This window comes from Tenrec ecaudatus, chromosome 4, assembly GCF_050624435.1.
Source record: "Tenrec ecaudatus isolate mTenEca1 chromosome 4, mTenEca1.hap1, whole genome shotgun sequence".
Taxonomy (NCBI): domain Eukaryota; kingdom Metazoa; phylum Chordata; class Mammalia; order Afrosoricida; family Tenrecidae; genus Tenrec; species Tenrec ecaudatus.
The window spans coordinates 74,524,631-74,547,658 of record NC_134533.1 but is presented as its reverse complement, the minus strand read 5'-3'; the positions used below and the strand labels follow the sequence as shown (position 1 = coordinate 74,547,658).

Here is a 23,028-nt window from a genome sequence, read left to right as displayed (position 1 = left end):
AAGAGCTCCTTGTCTCGGGGCTCCATTTCCTCTTTTGTCAGACAAGAGACAGTAACCCTGCTCCTTGCGCATTCTCGCTCCCCGTGAGAGAAATGGTGGAAGAACGAACACTGCCCTGTACCAAGCCTGTGGTTTCCAAAATGGCGAGGGCTTGGCAGGTGTCACGTGACAGCCGCTGCACGGGCTCCGTAGGCCTCCGAGCGCGTGCCTAGAACGGCTCCTCTCGGTGGTGAGCGGCTCTCAAATTCCCGCCCAGAGGAAGTGGTCCTCTCGCGAGACTGCGACTGCTTCCGGGGCGGGGCGCGGCGTCCTGCTTCTGCTGTTGCCTCAGCTCCCGGCGACCCCAGTGTCTCGATGCTTCCAGGTGCAATGAGCTTCCTCAAAAGTTTCCTTCCTCCGGGCCCGGCCGAGGGGCTGCGGCAGCAGCTGCCCGACACCGAGGCTGTGCTGGACGGCAAGGGCCTCGGCACTGGCACCCTGTACATCGCGGAGAGGTAGGGTCCCTGCTCCCGAGGGCTAGCTGCCCGGCGCGCTCCTTCCTTCCTCTCCCCGGCGGCGCGGAGGAGCCGAGAGGGGCGGGGTTCGCGCCGCCCCGGGGTGTCGCTGCTGAGAGGGTGACGCGGGTATTCTCGGGTCTCCTGTCCAGAGCCGGCCTCGTTCCTCTCTGCCGCCTACCCAGCGGGGTCTGGCGCGTGCGGCGGTCCTTACTCGCGGTGTCGTCCTACAGGTTTTGAGTCTCCGGGCCCGAGTTGTTGTCCTCAATAAGGCCCTTTACGTTGACCAAGTGCAGTGCGCAGGGCTTTGCCCAGGACAGGATGTGTAGGCGCCGCGCAGCTTTGGAATCCGGCTGAGAGTGGGTGGGGGTGGGGCGCGCACCCCTCCAAGCCCAGGCTAGACCCATAATCAAAGGGAGCGGACTCACATTCCGGGGCCCTACAAAGGATGTCTCCTTTCATCGGCCAGCGGGGACACTTTGAACTGTCACAGTCAGGTGGGAAGGTCTTAGCTATTGAACATTTGTGTATCTTGAGCTTTGCTTTGTTTTAAGGTAAATGATCCCAAACAGGCGTCAGTTCCGACGCTTGACGCCCAAGCGTTTATTTGCTGCCTGAGGTTTAAGTGTGACCAGTGAAATGAGTTCGCAAAGTGTTGGGAATATAACGAGGCAGTTCGTGTGTGGGGGAGTAAAGGAGTGGTCGGGCTAGTGCTGGGGAACAGGGAAGTTCAGAAGAGAGGAAAACCACAGTAGAGATAGGGCAAGTCTCTAATTGGGCAAAATGCTGGGTCCTTAAGGGGTCTGTGGACCCTTGAAGTTACATGTTGACTTGGCATGAGTTTTCTGGTCTCTGGCATTCGATTCTTAAGCAGTTGGGTGACTTCGAAGGACTTACCCGTAGTGCTTCACTGTAAGGAAGGATGAGCGGGAGAAAGGATGGGTGGTGTGCAGGGAGCGGTGGGGAAATGCGAACCGACAGGTGAAAGAAAGTACAGGGCACCTTGAGGGCTAATCTTGGCGGCTTAGTCTGCAACATGCACTCGCTTGGGGAACAGTCCTTTCCCACGTGGGTACAGGACTCTGTACAAGTACATTTTTATTAAAGAACCTAATGGCTTTGTATTTGCTTACACAGGTCCAGTGCCATCTTTTCCATCCTTTTTAAAGGAGCTGACAATCCCCTAGGCCACCAGAGCTGAGCCCTGGTGGTATAGTGGATACTTAGTGGGTTGCTAACTGCCAGGTGAGTGGTTCAAAACCACCCGCAGCCCTGTGGGGAAAAGATGGGGCTTTCTACTCTCATAAAGAGTTAACCTCCTCCAGACGGTGGACATGAGTTGACATGAACGCAATGGCAATGAGAAAGAGTGTCCATCTAACTCAGCGGTTCTTAACCTTCCTCATGCCGCGACGACCCTTTCATCCAGCTCCTCAGGTTGTGGTGATACCGCGCCCCCCCCCACCCCCGCCGTAAAATTATTGTTGCTAAGCCATTACTGCCATTTTGCTACTGTTATGAATCCGGCAACCCTTGTGAGAGGGTCGTTTGTACACCGCCCCCCCCCCGGGTCGCGACCCACAGGTTGAGAACCACTGATCTTACTGGCTTTCTATATTTCAAGTCTGTTTATAAGCCACCTTATCAGTGAAGTATTTGCCTAACCATCCTGTATAAATTAGCTCCTTATTCCCACCTCTGAGTTCTTTATCTCCTTTACCATATTTTTTCCTCCATGATGCTGATTAGATATATATACACATATCCTTTACTACCATCATCTTGGGTATTATTTTAACCGTTCTGAAGAGTGAATTCTCTGAATTCACATCCAAACTAGCTCAGAAATGAACATTTCCTCAGAGTTGGTGGGAATTTTTCTGAAAATCCACTTCCAAAGTGGCTCAGTAAAGAATTTTCATAAAATCAGGCTTACTTATAGCAATTTGCTGAAAATACGTATTCTATGTGATTTTTAAAAAAATCTAAACTACCCCTGTCCAAATAGGCATGTCATGAAAAAATAATTGATAAATTATCAAGGGTTCAGGAGGAAGGGAGGGGGAAAAACTGAGGAGCTCTGATACCAAGGGGCTCAAGTAGAAAGAAGATGTTTTGAGAATGATGATGGCAACAAATGTACAAATGTGCTTGACACAACGGGTGTGTGTATGTATTGTGATAAGAGCTGTATCAGCCCCCAATAAATGTTTTAAAAACAAAACGAATGGGCATGTCAAACTGTAGCATAGCATAACCAGAACACAATTTCCAACTTCCTCTTTAAAACATCATCTTCCTTAAGTGTTTGCTGTCTCTCTTCTAGTTGTTCAGATCAGTAAATCTGGGGTCACTTTTTACACCCAAGTTGCTGAAAGCCACAGAAACCCCCTTGTCTGTGTCATGAACTTTGATTGCTCTTACTTTCATTACTGGAGTGGTGAACAAGGTGAATATGCCTTCATGAGACTCAGGTTAGACCAGGCCTCCTCCCACCCCGCGAGCGAGTAGTGGGGATCTGCATCCAGAAGTCAAGGTACGCATGAATTGAGATGGGGAAAAATAACATCTTAACTTATGGTAACCAATAGCCAGTCTAGCATTTTTTCTTACAAATGTAGCCTTCAAACTGCAGTGGTATTAGCAGTATCTGTGACTTTGTCAATGGGAGAAACCAGTTTTGTTCATATTCAGTTAAAGTGGAGACCTCCCAATACCGCTTACGCTGGTAGCCACTTTGAAAGTATGGATGATTATTAGGCCTGATGCTAGATCTTGTTGAATGCAGCAGTAAAGAAGCCCTTTCAAAACATTGTGACGCCTTTGTTCTTATCACAGTATTTTGATTAAGCTGTCTCAGTATCATTGGTTTTGTTTGTAATTTAACCTGTTGGAAGCACGCTGAGAGCATTGTGCTGAGGAGGGATCCATAGGCTCTATCAGACTGCCAGAGTGCATTCGTTTTTGCTGCTGTAATGAATGACTACAAACATGCCATAGCTCAGTGGGTCTCCACCTTCCTAATGCTGCGACCCTTTCAGACAGTTCCTCATGTGTGGTGAGCCCCAACCATAAGATGATTTTCGTTGCTACTTCATAACTGTCATTTTGCTACTGTTATGTATCAGGCGACCCCTGTGAAACGGTCGTTTGATTTCCCCCTCTCCCTCAAGGGGTCGTGGCCCACAGATTGAGAACCACTGCCATAGCTGTCTTCTAGTGGGAGCGCCACATGCTTAAAGTCAAGTTATGTGGAGTCCAGGGGCTAGAAGACCCCCTCTAACCGTCTCGGATTTCAGAGTTCCGTTTGTTGCAGCTATAGGACTGAGGTTCCTGTGTCCTTGATACATAGTCCTTGTCATCCGTCCTTCTCTTCTGAATCTCTGTTGGTACAGCAGAGTGGCTCTTTGATTTTCAGGATTCATGTAATTACATTGTGATTACATTGGGCTCACCCAGGGAATCCAGGATAAGCTCCCTATTTTAATGTCAAGTAATTTCATCTGCAAAGTTCTTGCCATAAACTCTGCAATACATGTCATGACATCAGGGGTGAAAGTCACAGAAGCCAACATTTTGCCAACTACATAGTTCAGGGCACACAAAAGATCAAGAACCCCTGGCTCTAGGGGAAATTAAGATAGTAAGTGAAGTTTAAGCAGTTTTGACTAGCCACTGTTAGGAAATAACAAGAAGAAAGGGAATTTGGGGTGACAGATTATAAAATCAAGTTGAATATGTGTGGAGTACTTAGCTATATGTGTGTGTGTGTGTCTTGGGAAAATAGTATTAGATACACAGAAATCCTTAATGTAATGCAAACATGCATTCATGGTAATACCGAACTCTGAAGAGAAACAAAAGTTCCCAGGAGAGACCCTAGGGAGCAACTAACTACATTAAGAGGGGAGTCGTAGAAGAAGAGATTAGAGGGGAGAAAATGAAAGCATCTATTGGGTATTGACAAGTTCTCTGGTGACCTTGGGGAAATCAGTTTCTTTTAAATGGTGAAGAGTAGAGCACAGATATATATATATATATATATATATATATATATATATATATATATATATATATATATATATATCCCTACACAAGTCCTATTTTTTATGTCACTTATGTATGTATATTGGCTCTCTTTTTCTTTCATAAAACATACCTCCTTTTTTGGAAGGCCTTATACTTTTTTCATTTTGAAAGAACTCAAAGGAAATTTACAAGTGATTTTAATTAATACTCATATGCTTGTGCTTTTTGAGAAATTTGCTCTCCCATCCTGTCACTTCACTTGTCAAGAAATACTTCATCGTGTATCTCCTGAGAACAAGCAGGTTCTCCGGTATAACCACAATGCAATGATCCCACTCATGAAGTGTAAATCCTTTAAAAAATAGTTATTTTAGGTGATTTCAACTCTTTACTAACAAATATATGTTTTTAAAGAAATTTTTGGTAACGTACAAATAAGAAAGTGTTATCTTTGGTATTAAAAAATAGTTAAACCAAGGCTTGTGTACCCTCTAGCAAGGTTAAGAAAAGAACATTGCCTGTGCCTTGGACATTCTGTTGTCCCACTTGTTAGCTCCACCTCCTTCGCCTTCCCCATTCTGGTCTTTCTCATGGAGCATTGCCAAGTGGTAATGAAACAATGAAATGTTCCTTTGAAGCAGTCATTGGGTTTGAGGAACAAAAAGAAGTCTGCTGAGCCAGGTGAGGGATGCAGTAAAGCTTCCCAATGAAATCCTCATGGGGCAGCCCTTGCTACCTTTGAAGAATTTGCAGGTGCGTTGTTGTGAGGGGGAAACTCTTTGGTGCAGCTTTCCCAGCCATTTCCTCACCAATACTGCGTTCCAATTTCTAAAAATTTCTTGATAAATCCTATGATCATCCTGGATCTTTTGAGAAAATCTATTAAGATGACTCCTTTGGAGCCCCATAAAGCAGTCACCATCATCTTCTGAGCTGACCTTTCTGCTCTGAATGTAACTAGCCCATTAGGACAGTAGTCATTGTTTTAAGTTTCCTGGTGGTGTATTGGGCTGTTCATCATAAGGTCAGCAGTTTGAAGCCACCAGCCACTCGCAGGAGAAAGATGACTTCAGCCTCAGAAACCCACAGGGGCAGTTCCCTGTCCTATAAGATCTCTGTGGTTGGAATCAGCTCGATGGCAGCAAGTTTGGACGGCGACTTAAGACAAGTGTATTACTGAGTCTCGTTCTTCACCCTCAGACTTTAAAACACAAGGCCCACTGAGGAGTCAGTTCTGATCCATAACAACCTTGTACAGAGTTTCCCAAACTTCTCTCCTGAGGAGCAACTGGTGGATTCCAACTAATAACCTACTCATTAGCAGCCTGCGCTTTTCTCACAGAGCCACCAGGGCTCCTTTGTAGATTTTGGAGGATCTATTTTAATAGGACTTAGCATTTGGTTTTAAGTAGCTAGCTTCTCGGATGTGCTTAGAGAGTTTTAGGACTCTTAGGTTTATTTTTCAAGTGTAGATTTTATAAGTTGACTTTTTATCTAATTAAGGACGAAAGAGCGCAGGCATGAATAATTCAAATTATGTCAATTGAAACAATTATGACTTAGAAATAATGCCTTTTGTACCATATTCCAAAATTAATTTTGACAAAACAATTATGGCGAGCTAATCCAAATTCATAATCTGTGTTACCATCATGAAGGAGCCATCATGGGTAGTAGATTATGTGTTGACTGCTAATCACAACACAGTAGTTTGAAATCACCAGCTGCTCTGTGGGGAAAAGATGGGCCCTTTTACTGTGTCCTACATGGTCGCTATGAGTCAGAAGTGACTCGGTGGTAGTGAATCCTGGTTTTTGTGTGAGCAATAAAGGACCCTGATACGTGTGCAAAATCATTAGAGTTTAACAGAACACTTTTCTACATGTTTACTGAATTTCTATTGTCTTGTGTTTCCCTTTTGTGACAGATGGTTTCTTTGAAACTGGGCTTAGTTATTTCGATTTTAGAGGCCTTTTCTAAATATGCATGGAAAAGGAAGTAAAAATCACATCTTAATTGAACACAGTACGTGTTGATTTTAAGTATGGAATTTCTTTTTGCCCTTAGAGGGGAGTGCATGACCCAGATCCATGTATAGGATTATAGGTGTGCCATAGGACATGCTGTGCTGAGATAGCAATTACAGGTGTTTTGTGTGTTTTTTAAGTAAAGGTAGTAATTTGATGGACATGGATTTATTTGATGTTTAGATAGTAGATTTCCCATTTCCTAGGTAAGAAAGCCTTGTGGCTACTAAGATACTTTCTGGTCTTGGAAACTCACAGGAACAGTCCTACCCTGCCCTCGAGGGTCGCTGTCAGTCAGAATCAGCTGGATGGCAGTGAGTTGTGGTGTAGACATTGGTGAGAATTTTTGACACTCACGTTTGGAATAATACTTTCTGAAGAGTGATGATGCCAGTGGACATTTGACGTGGGAAAGGGGATTTGTCCACTAAATAATATGGAGGGAAGCTGTTGGCGTAATATGTTACGTGTTGGGTGCTGACTGCAAGGGGCAAACTCACCAGCTGCTCGAGGGACAAAGGTGAAGCTGACTGCTTTGGGAAAGATTCCATCTCAGAAATCCTACTGCGCGTTTCTACTCTGTCTTATAGGGTTGCTGTGAGTTGGATTGACTCCACGGCAGTGAATCGTTTAGAGGGTAATGTAGCTTTAGGAGGGACTTACTTGTCATGTTTCTGATACGTGAACACCTTAAAGAGGAAAACAACACACAGGAACATAAACATGGGCACAATCTAATTACAGTTATATAATCGTGTTTCTTTGAAACCAAAGACTGTGAGTTATTCTAGAAATCATTTCTAGAACATTGTCACTCTAAGCTCTTCAAAGTTTATAACTTTAAGGTCTACCAGGTTTTCTTGTGTTTTTAATTAGCATTTTAGATGGCCATGTTTTCAAATGACTGCATATTTTACTGCAAAGTTTACAAGTCAATAAATTCTAGCTTATTTATAGAGGTGTCAGGTCATCACCACAATCTAATTTTTGTGATTTCGTTTGATAATGCTTCTTCATAACTGGGGTCATATATTTGTTACTTTTGAATGCTGAAAGACATTGATTTTCCCCAGGAGGACTGAGATTATGAATTTTAACCTTTCCTTACACAGAATAAGAATAATCTCAGACTGCTACATGGTTATTGTTCTTGTCAAAGGGAATCCTGAAGAGCCCCAGGTGGCATAGTGGATTATGCACTGCTAACTGCTTGGTCAGAGTTCAGAATTACTAGCAACTCCATATGAAGAAGCAGCTTTCTATTCCCATAAATATTTACAGCCTTGGGAGCCCACCAGGGCAATTCTACTCTGCCCTATATGGTCACCATCAGTCGGAATTGACTTGATGACAGTGAGTTTTAGTTAAGTTTTTCATAGGGGAATCCTAGTTTGTTTTCTGTGCTTTTTGCGATTGCTTGCTTAGAAGTTTGACATTCAGATGTGTTAGAATTGTATAGAAAAGAGAGTGAGAATGTTACTGCAGATAACCAGGTCTTTCTTTCTAGTCTGTCTTAGTGTAGAAGCTCTGCATGTGTCTCCAGGGATAGACAAGTGGTGGCTGAACTTGAACGTGAGGCACATTGTTGAGGAATCAAACCCCAGGTCTCTGCATGGAGGGATAAGAGCTTGCATCACAGGGATTCCAGGACAGATAAACCCCTCGGGACCAATAATGAGAGTACCCATGCCAGGAGAGAACGGGGAAGGTAGGGGGATCTACACACATCCCCACCCCCTCAGGGGGACAAACAACAGAAAAGTGGGTGAAGGGAGATAGTGGTTTGTGTAATGCATGAAAAAAATAATTTATAAATAATCAAGGGTTCATGAGGGAGGGGAAGGAGAGGGGAAAATGAGCTGATACCAAGGGCTCAAGTAGAAAGAAGGTGTTTTGAAATGATGATGGCAGAGGTTATATCAGAATTGGTCGACTGGTTTCTCTCTTTGCTGTCATAATTTTTATTTGAATACATTAACTGTGTTATAGATTTGGACATATTGATTAGAGATGCAGGATAGCTAATCCCCAAACAAAATAATAGATATAGGTATATACACATATTTATACATAGAGATGCTTAATGTATAAGCTTAATATTTACAGAATATTCTTAGAAAATTGTATTTCTAGGTAAATGGACTTGACATAGCAAAGAGAACCTTAGGCAATATGAAAATAGATTTCATTTGGGTAAATTTAATATATAAGACCTATAAAAGAGGATGTATGAGTAAGATCTATTTGCTATGTCAATTTTGTGCCTATGTTTGTGTGTTTGTTACCCACTATTATACTAACCTGGAGAATTAACATTACTTCAGTTAGAGCTCAGTTTTGTTGTCCTTTACTTTTCATTTATTTAAAAAAAATTTTGTCCTTTACTTTTTAAAAAAATCAGTTAAATGAAATAGTTCACATATCATCCAGTTAAATGCTATAAATGTATTAAAAAAGGGTTTTGTAATCATCACCTCAATCAATTTTAGAACCTCTTCATTCTTGTATTCATTGTTATTAGTTCTCCATTTTTACCCCAACCTCCCCTATTATAATCTTAATCTATTAATCTAGTTACTGCCTATATAGACTTAGCTGTCTTGGGATTCATATAAAGCAACTCATACAAAGAAAAACCCTAACAACTACAACAAAATAAACCATAGAAAAACCTCAGTTCAAAAGAAAGCAGAAAATAGGACGAATTAAGAATGGGCCAAAAGGGAAAACAAATGATATGCATTTAAATTTTAACCTACGTAATCATATCTTATTAATTGTCTTTTCAGTGCACTTTGTCTAAAGGGAAGGTTATTCTTGATTCTAGACAATGGTCTGAGGGAATTCAATAGAGGTTTAATCCTTGTAAGGGCTCTGCAAATGGATTTTGGGTTTTCACTGTCATCCATAGCCTTCTCCAAACTGGTGCTCGGAATTTAAGCATTAATACAATTCTCTCCTCGAATCTTGGATTTTATTATTTACAATCCTTGGATCACATAGGCTGGTATGCTTCTTCTGTGTGGACTTAGATTGCTGCTTCTTTTAAGACCCCCAGATGCTATTCTTTCTAATAGGTGTAATCTGATTTAACACTTAGAGCACCGATACCTTCAGTGATTTTCAGGGGGATAAGTACTGAGCACGGCCACATTGTGAGAGCTTACTGTTCTAGTTTCAGAGTATATAGTTAAGTGCAAGCTCAGAATCCACAGATTTGGATGTTAAGAAAATTTAGTTCCTTTATGTCTAAATAGTAAGTTTGACTTGATTCACATATAAAAATATTCAAGCTAAACTTAGCCTTTGTAAATCTTAGGATATTAAATTAGAATGTCATTTCTAAAAAGAATAACTGCTTTAAATATGTTTTTCAGCCGCCTGTCTTGGTTGGATGGCTCTGGATTAGGATTCTCATTGGAATACCCTGCTATTAGTTTACATGCTGTGTCCCGAGACCTAAATGCTTATCCGCGAGAACATTTGTATGTTATGGTGAATGCAAAATTTGGAGGTATGTATACTGCAATTTAACTTTGAGTCTTCTTTGGTAAAAATTATATATATATATATAAAGAACAACCTTTGAAAATAATGTGATATTCAATCATTGCTCCATTTTTCGATAATATTGAAGTTCAACTAGCACAGTAAAATAATTTCTCACTTTAAATTCTTTTTTATTCAATATTTAACATATTTCTATATGAATTAGGTGAAGGTTTGCGGAACACATCAGTTTAACATTCAACCGTTCATATGCACTTTGTTTCAATTCGTATGCTGCAATCCCCTCGGTGTGCCATCATTTATCCCACTTCCTACCTGTGTTTCCAGTTTCCATTCTTTCTCTTTTCCTAACTCTCTGTACTTTGCCCTTGGACAATGCTGCCCTTTTGATCATAAAGGGCTGTTTATTCTAACGTTGTGAAGGGGTGTTAACAGCCTAGTGTAGTAGTTCCATAATCTGTCAATTTGAGATTTAAGAGTGAAGGGGTGGAGTTTATTTAGTCTGTCAATCAGGTCGCAGTTTGATGACCTCATTCTGAGACGCTAAGGGGATAAATAGCTCACTGGAGGCAGGAGACAGACTCACTCCCTGTGAGACATACTTTCTGACAAGACACGTGGAGATCCCTGCCAGTGCTGAGATGTCTCTACTACCCCTGGATCCACAAGACTTTCTTCCCACTGTCCCGTGATCCCATCATTGCATGTGTTGTGTGAGTCTGAAGAGGACTTTATAGATTGGGATCGGACATATGGGCTAATGTCAGATTTAATGACTTGATCTGGACTGGGTTGGACTAGTTCTCAATATACAATTGGTCTTGTACATAAAGATCTTTCTAACCCACATATAAATGTCTGGATTTGTTTCTCAGGTCTACCTGGACTAACACAGCCTAGTCTTGGGAGTTCTGTAGCCACTATTCAACAAGCCTGAACATTTTTAAAAATTTTAATCATTTTATTGGGGGCTCTTATAGTCTTATCACCATCCATCCATCCATCCCATTGTGTCAAGCACATTTGTACATATGTTGCCATCATCATTTTCAAAATGTTTTCTTTCTGCTTGAGTCCTAGGTATCAGCTCATTCCCTGCCCCCCCCCCCCCCCGAACCCTTGATAATTTATCTTTTTTTTTTTCCATGTCTTACACTGACTGATATCTCCCTTCACTTACTTTTCTATTGTCTGTCTCCCCCCCCCCCCCCCGGGAGGGTGTTATATATAGATCATTGTAATTGGTTCCTCCTTTCTGCCCTCACCTTCCCCTTACTCTCCTGGTATCACTACTTTCATTATTGATCCTGAGGGATTTATCTATCCTGAATTCTCTGTGTTTTCAGTTCTTATCTGTTCCAGTGTACATGCTCTGGTCTAGCCAGATTTGGAAGGTAGAATTAGGGTCATGATAGTGGGGGTGAGGAAGCATTAAGGAACCAGAGGAAAGGTGTATTTCATTGGTGGTATATTGCACCTTGACTGGCTCGTCTCCTCTCTGCAACCCTTCTTTCTGTACAGGGATGTCCAGTTGCCTGAAGATGTACAGACGGTCTTTGGGTATCCTCTCCGCACTCCCCCTCATTCACAATGATAGGATTTTTTGTTCTTTGATACCCTATCCTATCGACAAGTTGTGGTCACACAGGCTACTTTGCTTTTTCCATGTGGACTTTGTTACTTCTCAGCTAGATGGCTGCTTGGTTATCTTCAATCCTTTAAGACCCCAGACACTATATCATTTGATAGCTGGGCACCATCAGCTTTCTTCAACACATTTGCTTATGAACCCACTTTGTCTTCAGTGATCATGTTGGGAAGTTGAGCATCATGGGATGCCAAATTAATAGAAAAAGTGTTCTTCCATTGAGGGAGGAGTACTAGATTAGAGGCCCAGTGTCCATCTTCTTCCTTAATACTAAACCTATAAATATGTGTACATAGATCTGTTTCCCCATCCTCATGTATAAATATATTTGCATATGTACATGTCTTTATCTAGACCTCTATAAATGCCCTTTGCCTCCCAGCTCTTTCCTCTTATTTCCTTTGATCTCCCTCCTGTCCCACTATCATGCTCAGTCCCCACCAGGGTTTCAGCAATTCCTCTTGGTTACATTGCCCTTGATCAAACCATACCAGCTCTCCTATACCCTCCTTGTCATTGATTTCAGATCACTTGTTGTTCCCTTGTTCCTGGGTTGGTTCAAACTCTTTCCGCCCCCTCCCTTCTCCCATGTCCCCCGGGAACTGTGGGTTCCCTTGTTTTCTCCAAATTGTTTAGCTCACCTTTTTTTTTTAGATAGACATTCAAAGATAATAATAAGCACAGAAATAAAACAACTACAAAACAATCACACAGAAAAAAGAAAAGTCTATCAATAGTTCCAGGTCTGTTTGTTGACCTTTAGGAGTGTTTTCCAGTTGAGTTTGATGGGGTGCCATGCTGTGACCCCCAAAGTCTATTTTTTGTATTCCCCAGGGACTTCATTGATTTGCTCCCCTTGCTGTTCTGTTGCACACCCTTAGTGTTTCGCCTCAGTGTGATGGGGTCAGATCGGACAGAATTCCCACACTAAATGTCTCCAGTGTTGTTCCCCATAGTGCTATGGGTCAGTGAGGGATGCTTAGTCTCATGGGGTCCCCGACCCTATGGAACCTTTTGTGCATTGGCTCCTCTGAGCAGTAATATTGTCCTCCGGACTTGGTGGACTAGGATGTGTTCCTCTCTCTCTCCTTCCCTCTTTGTTTGCTCCTGTGTGCTCTTATCAGACTCACTCCTCTCCCTGATCTGTAGCTTCAGTGCTGTCCTCTGAAGTACATTCTTCTGGGTGGCGGGGTATCCACGTGTTGGGATTGGGTCCGGCCCCACAGACCTCTCTCTTGGCTCCCTGCTTCATGGACCATGGTATGTTGCATTCACATCTTGGCACACTGGTTTGAAGTCTGTTCCCTTCTCTCCCTTTCCTGTGGAGATATAAACAATACACTCCCTTTGGGTGGGTTAGTGTCCTGTTCCCCCACTACCCCTGTCTCTTTTTCTTTATTTTTCCCTCCTTTTCAGTTGGCTGCCATATGCATCCCTAGATTGGGTCTGGGCCCTGCCACAGTTCTTGGACCTCACCCCAAGAATATATGTATATAGTAGCTTTTCTTCTTACCTCATTGGACTCGTACTTTCCCTTTTATGCTTGGCTTAATTCACTTGGCCTGTTTCTCCCTGTTCTTCCCTTGCGGCGATGTGCTGCACTGCTTTTTAGAGATGCGTAGTACTCCATTGTATGTGTGTAGCACAGGTTTTAATACATTCGTCAGTTGATGGAAATTTGGGTTGTTTCCAAACTTTGGGATTGTGAACTGTGCCGCAGTGAACATTAGAGCACAGATGTCTGGCCGTGGTTTGTTTCTTGTCTTTTCTGGGTATATGCCCAGTAGGGGGATTACTGGGTTTTAAGACCTGAAATCTTTTATGATTATGAGTTTCATTCCACATGTGTTTCCTACTCTATCTGGTCCTTCTAATATAATCCAATTGAGAGCAGTTGGTAGTGGTAGATGGACTCCATCTAGTTCTAATCTTATTGATGTTTGTGTTGTCCGTTGACCTCTCATTGTTTCCGTATGTATTTTGGTTTTCATTGTTATTCTTTCCTCCAGAAGATAAGTAGAAACTAATAGTTGCGCTTTAGGTGGCTACTCACAAGCTTTTAAAACCCTAGTCACTGCTTACTCAAGTAGGTTGTCATAGACCAGCTTTGTGTTACATCATTGACCTTGGTGTCCCCAAGACACATTTGAGGGGTCTTACCATTCAGATTTGTGTCTTTGCCTTTTATTTTCCAAGTGTTTACACTTAGAATTTTTCAGTTATTATTTTTAAGTTTTCCTCTTATGTTTAACTTTTTCTTTATAAATATATGACATTCTTAGAGAGTTAGATTAGTATACTTTGTGCTTTTGGGAGTTTAGGATAGAACCTTTTTGCTTTGTTTCAGCAGGGAGAAACGGTTATTTTTTTTCCAGGGTACATTTAACAGTGATAGTTTGATTATTGTTGACTGGGCCAGGGGCCAGGGTCTGGTGTCCAGTGGGCCAGGCCAGACATGGCACTAAATATCCAATAATGCACAGGACAGTCCACCCAAAATCCTCCCATCCCCCCCCCCAAAAAAAAATCTTGTCTACAATGGTAATAGTGCCAAGGTTGAAAAAATTTAGGTTCTGGATTCCCAAATTTTCTGTTGAAGGTAACCGCAAAGATTCATAAAGATCTAGTGAAGTTGGAAGAGAGCGAAAGAAAGATTTTTTAAAAATAAAACAACTTTTTTCCCTTTAGGTTGTCAACCATGAGTTGTCAGAATCCCTAATGGGAAACGTGTTAAGTGTAACATAAAACTTGATATTGCCATTTTTAAAACACTATTGAGATATATTACACACTTTAATATTTTCCATATTGAAGTGTGCATGTCAGTTGGTGTCATAGTATTACACATACTTCTGCTTCCATGCTTCCCTGCATGAAACCCAGGAGAGTCTTCCTTGGATATGGACTTCCATTATGACAGTTCCTCAGTGTACACTTCCTCCTCGTCCCAAGGTAGCCTGAGGAAAGGGACTCCCTCTTTGAGGGATGCCCAGGAGCAGGAGAAGGCTATAGAAAGGCAGGTGAGGGAAGCTGAAGATGCTCTTGGGAACAGAAAGAGTTGCAGGTACTCAGCAGGCAATCAGTGCTACCCCGTGACCTCTTCAACATGGATTGCATCGCATAGTTAAGCTATTTCAATTAAAAATAAGAAATTGTTCCCTTTATTGAAATTTTAGAGAGCTTTAACCAGACTTACGGGATGGCAGCCACTACTGTGATGTAGCATGAGATATGATGAGTGATGGTTATATCTTCCCCCTAATTCTGCTTTGTTTTGTTATGTTGGCAGGGTTTCTTTTTTTGGATGATTTTCTGTGTATGAAATCCAGGATAGGTAAATCTATAGCAGCAGTAACTCATTTCTTAGGGTTACGGCAAGGGAGATTAATGCTCTGTGAACCTGGATTCCCTTGGGTTCAGGGAAGCAGCATGACTGGATTCTCTACTATCTCTTTAGCGCTAAAATCACCATCTTCTTATATTTGGAAATAAAGGTTGTATAGCAGTACTTACAAATATTAATAAGCATCCTTTAAGGGCATCAAATGAATGGCATCAATTAAAAGTTGTTTTTATTCCCCTTCTAGAAGAATCAAAAGACTCTGTGGATGAAGAAGAGGAGGAAGGCAGTGACGATGATGTTGAACCTATTGCTGAATTTAGATTCGTGCCGAGTGATAAGTCAGCCTGTGAGTTTTCGGAAGGAGGCTTTTCTCCTTTACATACTGTGTTCTCCCCAATGGCTCCTGTGTGTCCGTGCACGCACGCATAGTTACCTTTCCTACCATTACCTCCTTTGTATCGTGTTTTCTTTGAGTTTCTGTGAGATCATTAGTCTCCAAGGTTGTGAATGTTGTGAGAATGTAGTAAACGTTGTGTTACCTGGTGTGCGCTGTCAATGGAAGCTTGTGCTGTTGGCTTCACTAGATGGATGGCAGAGGAATTACAGTCATGCCAAAGTGGAAGCTACTAGAAGAGAGTCCTACCAGCTCAGAGGGGCTTCATTCTGGTAGCAGCAAGCTTACCAGGCCTCTGACCCCCCCCCTTTTTTTTTTTTTTTCAGAAAAGCTAGCCAGCCTTAAAAAGATCTCAGTAATATCTTCACTTAGACTCTCTTACTTGCCCCTTGCCTTGAAGCACATTAGAGAGCAATCCTGCTTGGAATTTAGCAGGTTTTATAAATATTGTGCCTGGTGAGTATCGGACTTCTCACCACAAGGTTGGTTGTTCAAACCCACCAGGCATTCTGCAGAAAAGATGAGGCTGCCTGTTCCCATAAATATTACTAAAGCTTCTGAAATCTCAAATAAGGTCCTTGTAAGTCAAAAGCAACCTTGGTGGCACTGGGTTGAGTTGTGCCTCAATACTGTGACTCTAGTATACTTTGTGTCTACCCTTTAAGTTTTATGCACTGATGACTTCATTGAAGTTTAATTCACCTGAGAAAACACTGGGTACAATATCACTTCCTTGCTCAGTAGAAACAATGTTCGCTGCAATGTGTGAATGCCAAGCGTTGCATCCAGATCCTGAGGATGAAGATTCAGATGATTATGATGGAGAAGAGTATGATGTAGAAGCACATGGTGAGTGAAATTAATTTTCAGGGGGTGGCGACAAGCTGATACCAAGGGTTCAAGTAGAAAGCAAATGTTTTGAGAATGATGATGGCAACAAATGTACAAATGTGCTTGACACAATGGATGGATGTGTGGATTGTGATAAGAGTTGTACGATTTCCCAATAAAATGATTTTTTAAAAAAAAAGAAAGTAATGAACTTTTAAGGTGCATTTTGTTTTTCAAAATGACTGAGTCCTTTAGAACAGATAAATTGGGGAATTTTATGGATTCTCTGAAGTTTGAGAGTTAAAAAATTTATAGTAGAAGGAGCATATGAATAGAGACACATAGACAGAGTGAATGTGGCCAATAGGGAAATGGATTGTCAAAAGAATCTTTTAAATTGAGCAGCCACTACCAGAGAGCAAGCCCTCTCCTTTCTTCAAGAATCTGTCGTTTTCTTATTTTTTTGTAGCACACTCCTTCAGACAGCTCACTGTCAAGGTCATTGCTTTTTCCCAGGATGCAGTTGCCGTCCTGGCACAGGCTTCTCTCTTCTGATTCCTGCTCTTTTCCTTCCTGTTGTCTTCTAGTCCTCCACATCCCACTTTGCTTATGCCAGCCCTTTCCTCTAGATGTCCCAGCTTTCTGTCCAGAGACAGTCACTTTTGGACTAAAGATCTGTGCTGATTTTCTTGAGCTATTTTGATGTTTACATACTGTTTATCCTTCTTGTATTTTCCAGGTTCTGATTTTCTAAGAGAACATGTATTCTAATCAAGAAAATATAACCTTTAATTACAAATTACTATCAAATTTATTTGCATTCATGCGTATAATTCTCAACTTAGAATAATATTGGAGCCCCTGAGCTCAGGAACACCCTATTTTCCTTCTAATACCTGGTCGTGGTTCTGTGGGAATTCCTGTTGAAGGACACATTATGTAGAAGATTCCTTTCACATCACAGCAGGCTTTTCTTTGGCTCGCTCTCTCCAATATGTGGCCTCTATATGTGTAGTAAGTGATTGTTGAAAAGTCTGATCTGGAATCCTATTTTCATTGTATTATAAAACAATTATGCTATTCAAGGGCATTGAATATCCTTTTCATTGGTGGTGGTTTTCTCATTTTTCTATAGTAGCTTAAGAAGTTTTCTGTTTGTTTAGAACAAGGGCAGGGGGACATTCCTACATTTTATACCTATGAAGAAGGATTATCCCATTTAACAGCAGAAGGCCAAGCCACGTTGGAGAGATTAGAAGGAATGCTTTCTCAGTCTGTGAGCAGTCAGTATAACATGGCTGGGGTCCGGACCGAGGACTCGATAAGAGATTTCGAAGGTGAGAGTTCTATTTTCCTTTCATTTGTAAACATTCACATGCCCCTTGGGCAACAGGGAAGTTGTGGAGAGACATATGGGTGCTTCTGAAAGCTCCAAAACAGAAATCACAGAAGCACTCCTTGTATAATGTATCTTAGGTCTTGTGAACTTGTTACTAAAGTGAGGTGTGGGGGCTTTTGTTCAAAAGCCTCATTAGCATATTGGGAATTGCCTCTAAAGGAAACTTTTTCAGCCCATAGCATCCGTTGTCCTCTGAAGTCTCCTCTACAAATGGCATCTCAGTGCATCCTGAGCTTGTTTCCGTAAGAGGTGCTTACTGAGCCCCTGTGTTAAGCACAGGGAATGCAACAGTTCTTCATATCAGTGACATTGCTAGTGGAGAGGAACAAGAAATTATTAAGGCAGCTACTAACTAGCAATGAGTACATGGGACTCTGGCCACCGAGCCCATATTGCCGCGAGTGAGTGGCATCTAAGTGAAGGTCTGAAGGGTGAATTCCCCGGGTGAGAGGTTGCACACAGGCAAGGAGAAGGATAGCCATGTGCAAAGGCTCGAGAGCTTGACTAGCTTTAGGGAACAGAAGTAGTTGGATATGTCTACAACTTTAAATGAGAAAGGTTGGTTATAATACTAAGCTTTGAACAGGGTCATTCCAGGTCAACGCCTTACTAAGGATTTGCATTTCCTCCCCAGTTACATTTAATCACAATCTGTATTTTAACCAAATCCCCAGATGATTTTTACAGACCATTTATGTATAGATGATTATAGGTCCTTAGGTAAAGATATTTATCATGTTAAAATGTAGGCACCGATTCAGTATATCTGAAGTAGTGTAAATTTCAGCAAGTGTTCAAACTGGAATGAACCAATTTGAGGCTCTGGTACTTAAAGCAACTGGTAACATTGGAGTGCTGAGCTGGAGCCAGAACTTAAAGGCACTTGGAAGCTGTGTTAAAGAATTTGAACTTCATCGCATGGTCATTGGGAAGCCATTTAAGCATTGTAGTTTGGTTATGTTTTAGAGATGGCGCCTGTGTGGAAAGGACGGATTTTACTTGGAAAGACAATGTGTTTGGTTTGTGTGCTATGCTTTGATGTCCAGGAATTGCATGCCAAGAGTCTCGGGACAGAAGCCACTTTGTAGTGACCTCTAAAGTTGAGGGGTACGAGGAATCTAAACAAAGAGAGCATCTGTAGACAACTCTTTTTAAAGGGTTTTTATTTCTGTTTCTCCCTGATTTTTTTAATGAGATGAGAAAAAGAGAGAATAAGACTACGCTCTGTTGCTGTTGTGTTAAGAGTTTTGTGTGCTTTTATTTTTTTAAGTAAGTTAGAGCAAAAGTCACAGTGAACGCATAGCCCGTGAGGAAAGAGCCACTTGATGCATTGGCAGTGGAAGCCTCTACCTAGTGCTTGCGGGTTGAGATGGAGAACCTGCCAGGCAGACGTTTAGGCTAATATTTAACTGGCATAAGCCCACAAGTATCCTTTTCTTTCTTTTTAAAAAATGTATTATTAATTTGAAGAGCATTTCCTTTAATAGTTTGTCCCTTGATATTTTAATTTTTTTAATGGGGTGGCAAGAGACACCCAGCGTCTCTTGCCAACAGAGGGCACTAGCATCCTTCTGTAATATAAATTGAGTCTTTGTCTCTAATTAATTTTTTCTTCAGATGGGATGGAGATAGATGCTACACCCACAGTTGCTGGGCAATTTGAGGATGCGGATGTTGATCACTGAAAATGGCTTTAAGGTGAGTATCATTGAACGAGAAATAATTTTTTATTTCATTAATTGAAGAGGGCTCTGTGTATCTTGCAGTTTGGAAAAAGACAAGTTATCCATTTCTTAAATTCTTGACAAATACTATTTTATTTAAATTACTAACCAGTTATTGCTTCTTCTAAACTTCCTTTAAAATGAAGGTCTGCAGATAAGGTACTTATTTGGTTTAATGTAACATTTACTGGGCACGTGCATTGTACCAGATATTGATAGGAAGTAGAAGAATAAGGCAGTGAGCTTAGGAGAATGCCCTGAGCCCTTCATTCAGAATCAGATCCCCCTGCTTGGTTCAGGTGGAAGCAGCAGAAGCTGAGTTCATGCCCTAGTTGACTTGTAGTTCATCTGCATTCATCAGAGAGCACAAAGCAGGATTTGCTCTTAACTCCCTGCCTTTCAGCTAAGGGAGGAAGTAGAAGTAATTTCAAACTGAGCTTAGCCTTTAATCATAATCTTGTGTTGGTTTCCCTTCTGCAAATAATGTGACAAAGGTCCTGGTGTGCCAAGATGTTTTGCACATTGTTTCCCAAGGTGTTTCCTGCCTGCTTTTCTTGTTCCACATAAGAATTTACCACCAATATTCTCTCCTCTACATATTCTCCTCAGAGGAGCCCTGGTGGATTGCTAACTGGAAGGTCAGCAGTTCAAACCCACCAGCCACTCCTTGGAAGGAAGAAAAGGCTGTCTGCTCCTAAGAAAATGTACAGTCTGGGAAACTCGGGTCCCTATGAGTTGGAACGGACTCCCTGGCAGTGGGGGTACACGTTCTCATAAGGATTCGTCTATTTTGATTGGATTCTTCCACTACTGTCAGTCAATTCGGTTATGCAACCCCTTTTTATTCCCTGCTGTGATACATGGTTCAATTTGCCCCCTCTTCTGTTGTGGTACAGTTTTTAATTCTGAATCTGAAGCGGTTATTGGCTTTTCCTCCACTTTTAAGTTTTAATTACTGTACCCATGTTCCATTTTGTATCAGAATCTCTTACTTCCAGATATCGTCCAGATTATTGCACTGTGACCATAACATTGCTGCCAAACTGATCTGTGGTCTGGATCTTTCCTTGTGGGCATTGCCAATAGCTCTGTCAAAAATAACCTCTTAGAATGTGGTTCCTTATATTTTTTCCCCTAAGCATTTAACTTTCAGTTGCACAACATTTACTCTGATGACTGCGGTAACCATACCTTCTGCAGGCCGCTTTGTCTCTTCGGTAGTGGCTAAAGTCGTGTGCTCAGATCCCAGGAACTTTCTTTAATTTTCAATTCTCAGTCCCATATATCAATAACCTCACTGTTTTACCTCATGGTAAGTCTTTTGATGCCAACTTAAATCTACTCTCTCCATAAATTCTTTACACATACTAGTTTATCCAATCTATTTAGTAACTTTTATTGGAACTGAAAAACAAGTTTTGGACCTAAGGTATTCCCTTCTTTGATCTTGAAAAGTAGACCACCAGCCACTTTATGTTAAAAGGACCAGGAGAAACTTGTTTGGCATGTCGTTAATGGCAAATGGGATGTTACTGAATGTCCCCGGTGAGAATCCTTAGGGGACTTAGGTGACATAGCTGTATAAAGTAGTCACAACTTTCTAATGAGTTATGGGTTTATTTTCTATTCATTTTCTGCTAGACAGAAGCTGAGATTTTATTCATAAGCTTAGCCTTATTCATGTTTTTCATCTGAATAATTGACCTGAATTGCTAACCATGTCTGAAGATTTTAATCATTTAAAGCGGTGTTTGCCTCTGAGGAATTAAAGAATAATTACAGTGCTTATGCAACCATTAACATTTTCAAAATAGGGGCGCTATTGTACGAACCAATACGGAGGTGTGATTGTGTGAGATGGTAAAGGGAGTGGCACACGAACTGAGTAATCAAACTCCACTGCGCCTGCAAACAAAGCATAACCCCTCTGATCCTGTGTCCTCTTCTGTAGATGAGAATGATAATGCCAGCCGTGCACAAACGCTTCCTAGTCAAAGGTTGGAGATTGACACCCATCCAGAGGTGCCGTGGAAGACAGCCCTGATGGTCTGCTTCTGAAGGGTCGCAGCCTTGGAAATCCTGACCCAGGTCCCCTCATCCTCAGTAGCAACTCGTAGCCAAACATTGCCGACACTGCATAGACTGTCAGCAAATAATCGTTACTGTGACCATGATACATGCTGTACATCTTTTTGTTTTTCAGATTCTGCCCGTAACTAGGAGATCTGGTGCCCTCTACAAAGTGGAGCTGGGGTATATGGAAGACTTTCCTTCTTCAAAACTCACCCGAACCAGTTCTTTTCTTGAGACAGACAATACTGTGATAGTAAGTTGTCACCAGCAAAAGAAATTTGTAACCTTTATTAACAAAGGTGAATTAACTAAGAGCATTTGTAGTTATTGTTGACCCCTAAACTTTCTGAATCTAAGTACCTCAGAGTAGACCCATAATTTCTCTCTTTATAAGCTAGCAGGCCTGCATGGTGAACATGCACAAGAGCTTGGAGGTGGAAGTAAACTCAATGGGGAAGGGAGAGACCGAGACTTCATAGAAATCTTAGCTTCTTTGTTTATTTTCCTTAGGGGCAAAGATCTTTTATTAATTTAAATGAGGCCCAGATTATTAATTCAGGCATCTCTAGGGAGTCTCTCCTAAAATGTCCTTGGGCATCTCCTTTCACCATGCTTCACCAGTATAATTCCAGTCTGTCATAGTCTCCAGCCTTTTACAGGGTCATTTTCTGTAAGAACACATGAAATTGGGATGAACTTCTCAATGTACTTCATGAGAATGGCTTTGTCTGAGTAACAGCGAAACAAATAAATCTAGGTTTTCTATATGACTCTGCTTTCATTCTTGACATTTCTTAATCAGAATTTTTCTATTGCTGACAAAATGAGAATTTTGTTCACTTTTGTTGAAGTATTATATGACAATGTGACTATGAAATGAGTTCTGAATGTAGTCAAAGCTTATGGTAAGTATTAGTAGAATAAGGATTTAACATATTTCAAGAGTTCTGCTTCTTGCACTTGGCTTAGGAGTGATTTTTTAAAATTTTTTTTTAGGAGTGATTTATTATAGCAGTTTTATGTTGATAATTTTATACTAAGTTCACAGATTTCTGCTTCTGGATGCCATCATGTTATCTCAAAAATCAGGATAGGAAAGCTACTCAGAATCATTTGGCTAATTGTTGACTAAATTTGACTTTCACCCCATCCAGTCCCATACTCTCAGGCACTTTCACTTGCTTTTTCCCACCCTGCAAGGTAAACTGAAAAAAATGAACTTGATCTTCTTTTTCTAACTAGGGGACCCAGAATCTCTAAACCTGTTGCATTAAGCAAAAGCAATCACTTTGAAATGGGAATAAAATGAAATGAGACTTGCTATGTGCCAGCCACTGTCCTGAGTTCTTTACATGTTTTATGCATGTAATGATCCTAACCACCTCTGAGATATAGGCACTTTTATGACCTCACTATTATTTATAGATGAGGAAATAACTGATTTTAAGCTTTTCTTTAGAACACCATATTACCTTACTAATAATCGAAGGAAGCATATCTTCTCTTCTAATCTAGGATTCCAATATTAATATTTTAATAGACAGCATAGAAAGTTT

At 41.3% G+C, this 23,028-nt stretch overlaps 1 protein-coding gene across 2 annotated transcripts; it reads left to right on the top strand.

Moving 5' to 3' along the window:
* Positions 1 to 304: 304 nt before the first annotated feature.
* On the top strand, positions 305 to 22,250 carry CLNS1A (chloride nucleotide-sensitive channel 1A). Of its 2 annotated transcripts, none has more exons than XM_075546335.1 (7): positions 305 to 494; positions 9,928 to 10,064; positions 15,296 to 15,397; positions 16,187 to 16,294; positions 17,503 to 17,613; positions 19,293 to 19,373; positions 21,603 to 22,250. In XM_075546335.1, exons 1-6 carry the CDS (start codon positions 355 to 357, stop codon positions 19,358 to 19,360), a joined length of 666 nt encoding a protein of 221 aa, XP_075402450.1. In that variant the 5' UTR covers positions 305 to 354; the 3' UTR covers positions 19,361 to 19,373; positions 21,603 to 22,250. The 2 variants fall into 2 exon arrangements, with proteins under 2 accessions (XP_075402450.1, XP_075402448.1); XM_075546333.1 differs by having other exon boundaries at positions 306 to 494; positions 17,440 to 17,613; positions 21,603 to 22,249.
* The last annotated feature ends 778 nt before the right edge of the window (positions 22,251 to 23,028 follow it).

What these genes read in the sequence shown, in the direction of transcription:
- CLNS1A (XM_075546333.1), top strand. Translation starts at nt 355, where the DNA reads ATGCTTCCAGGTGCAATGAGCTTCCTCAAAAGTTTCCTTCCTCCGGGC. An exon ending in GGTGAATGCAAAATTTGGAG is followed by an intron (nt 10,065 to 15,295) that starts GTATGTATACTG and finishes TTCCCCTTCTAG; the next exon opens with AAGAATCAAAAGACTCTGTG. An exon ending in GTATGATGTAGAAGCACATG is followed by an intron (nt 16,295 to 17,439) that starts GTGAGTGAAATT and finishes CTGTTTGTTTAG; the next exon opens with AACAAGGGCAGGGGGACATT.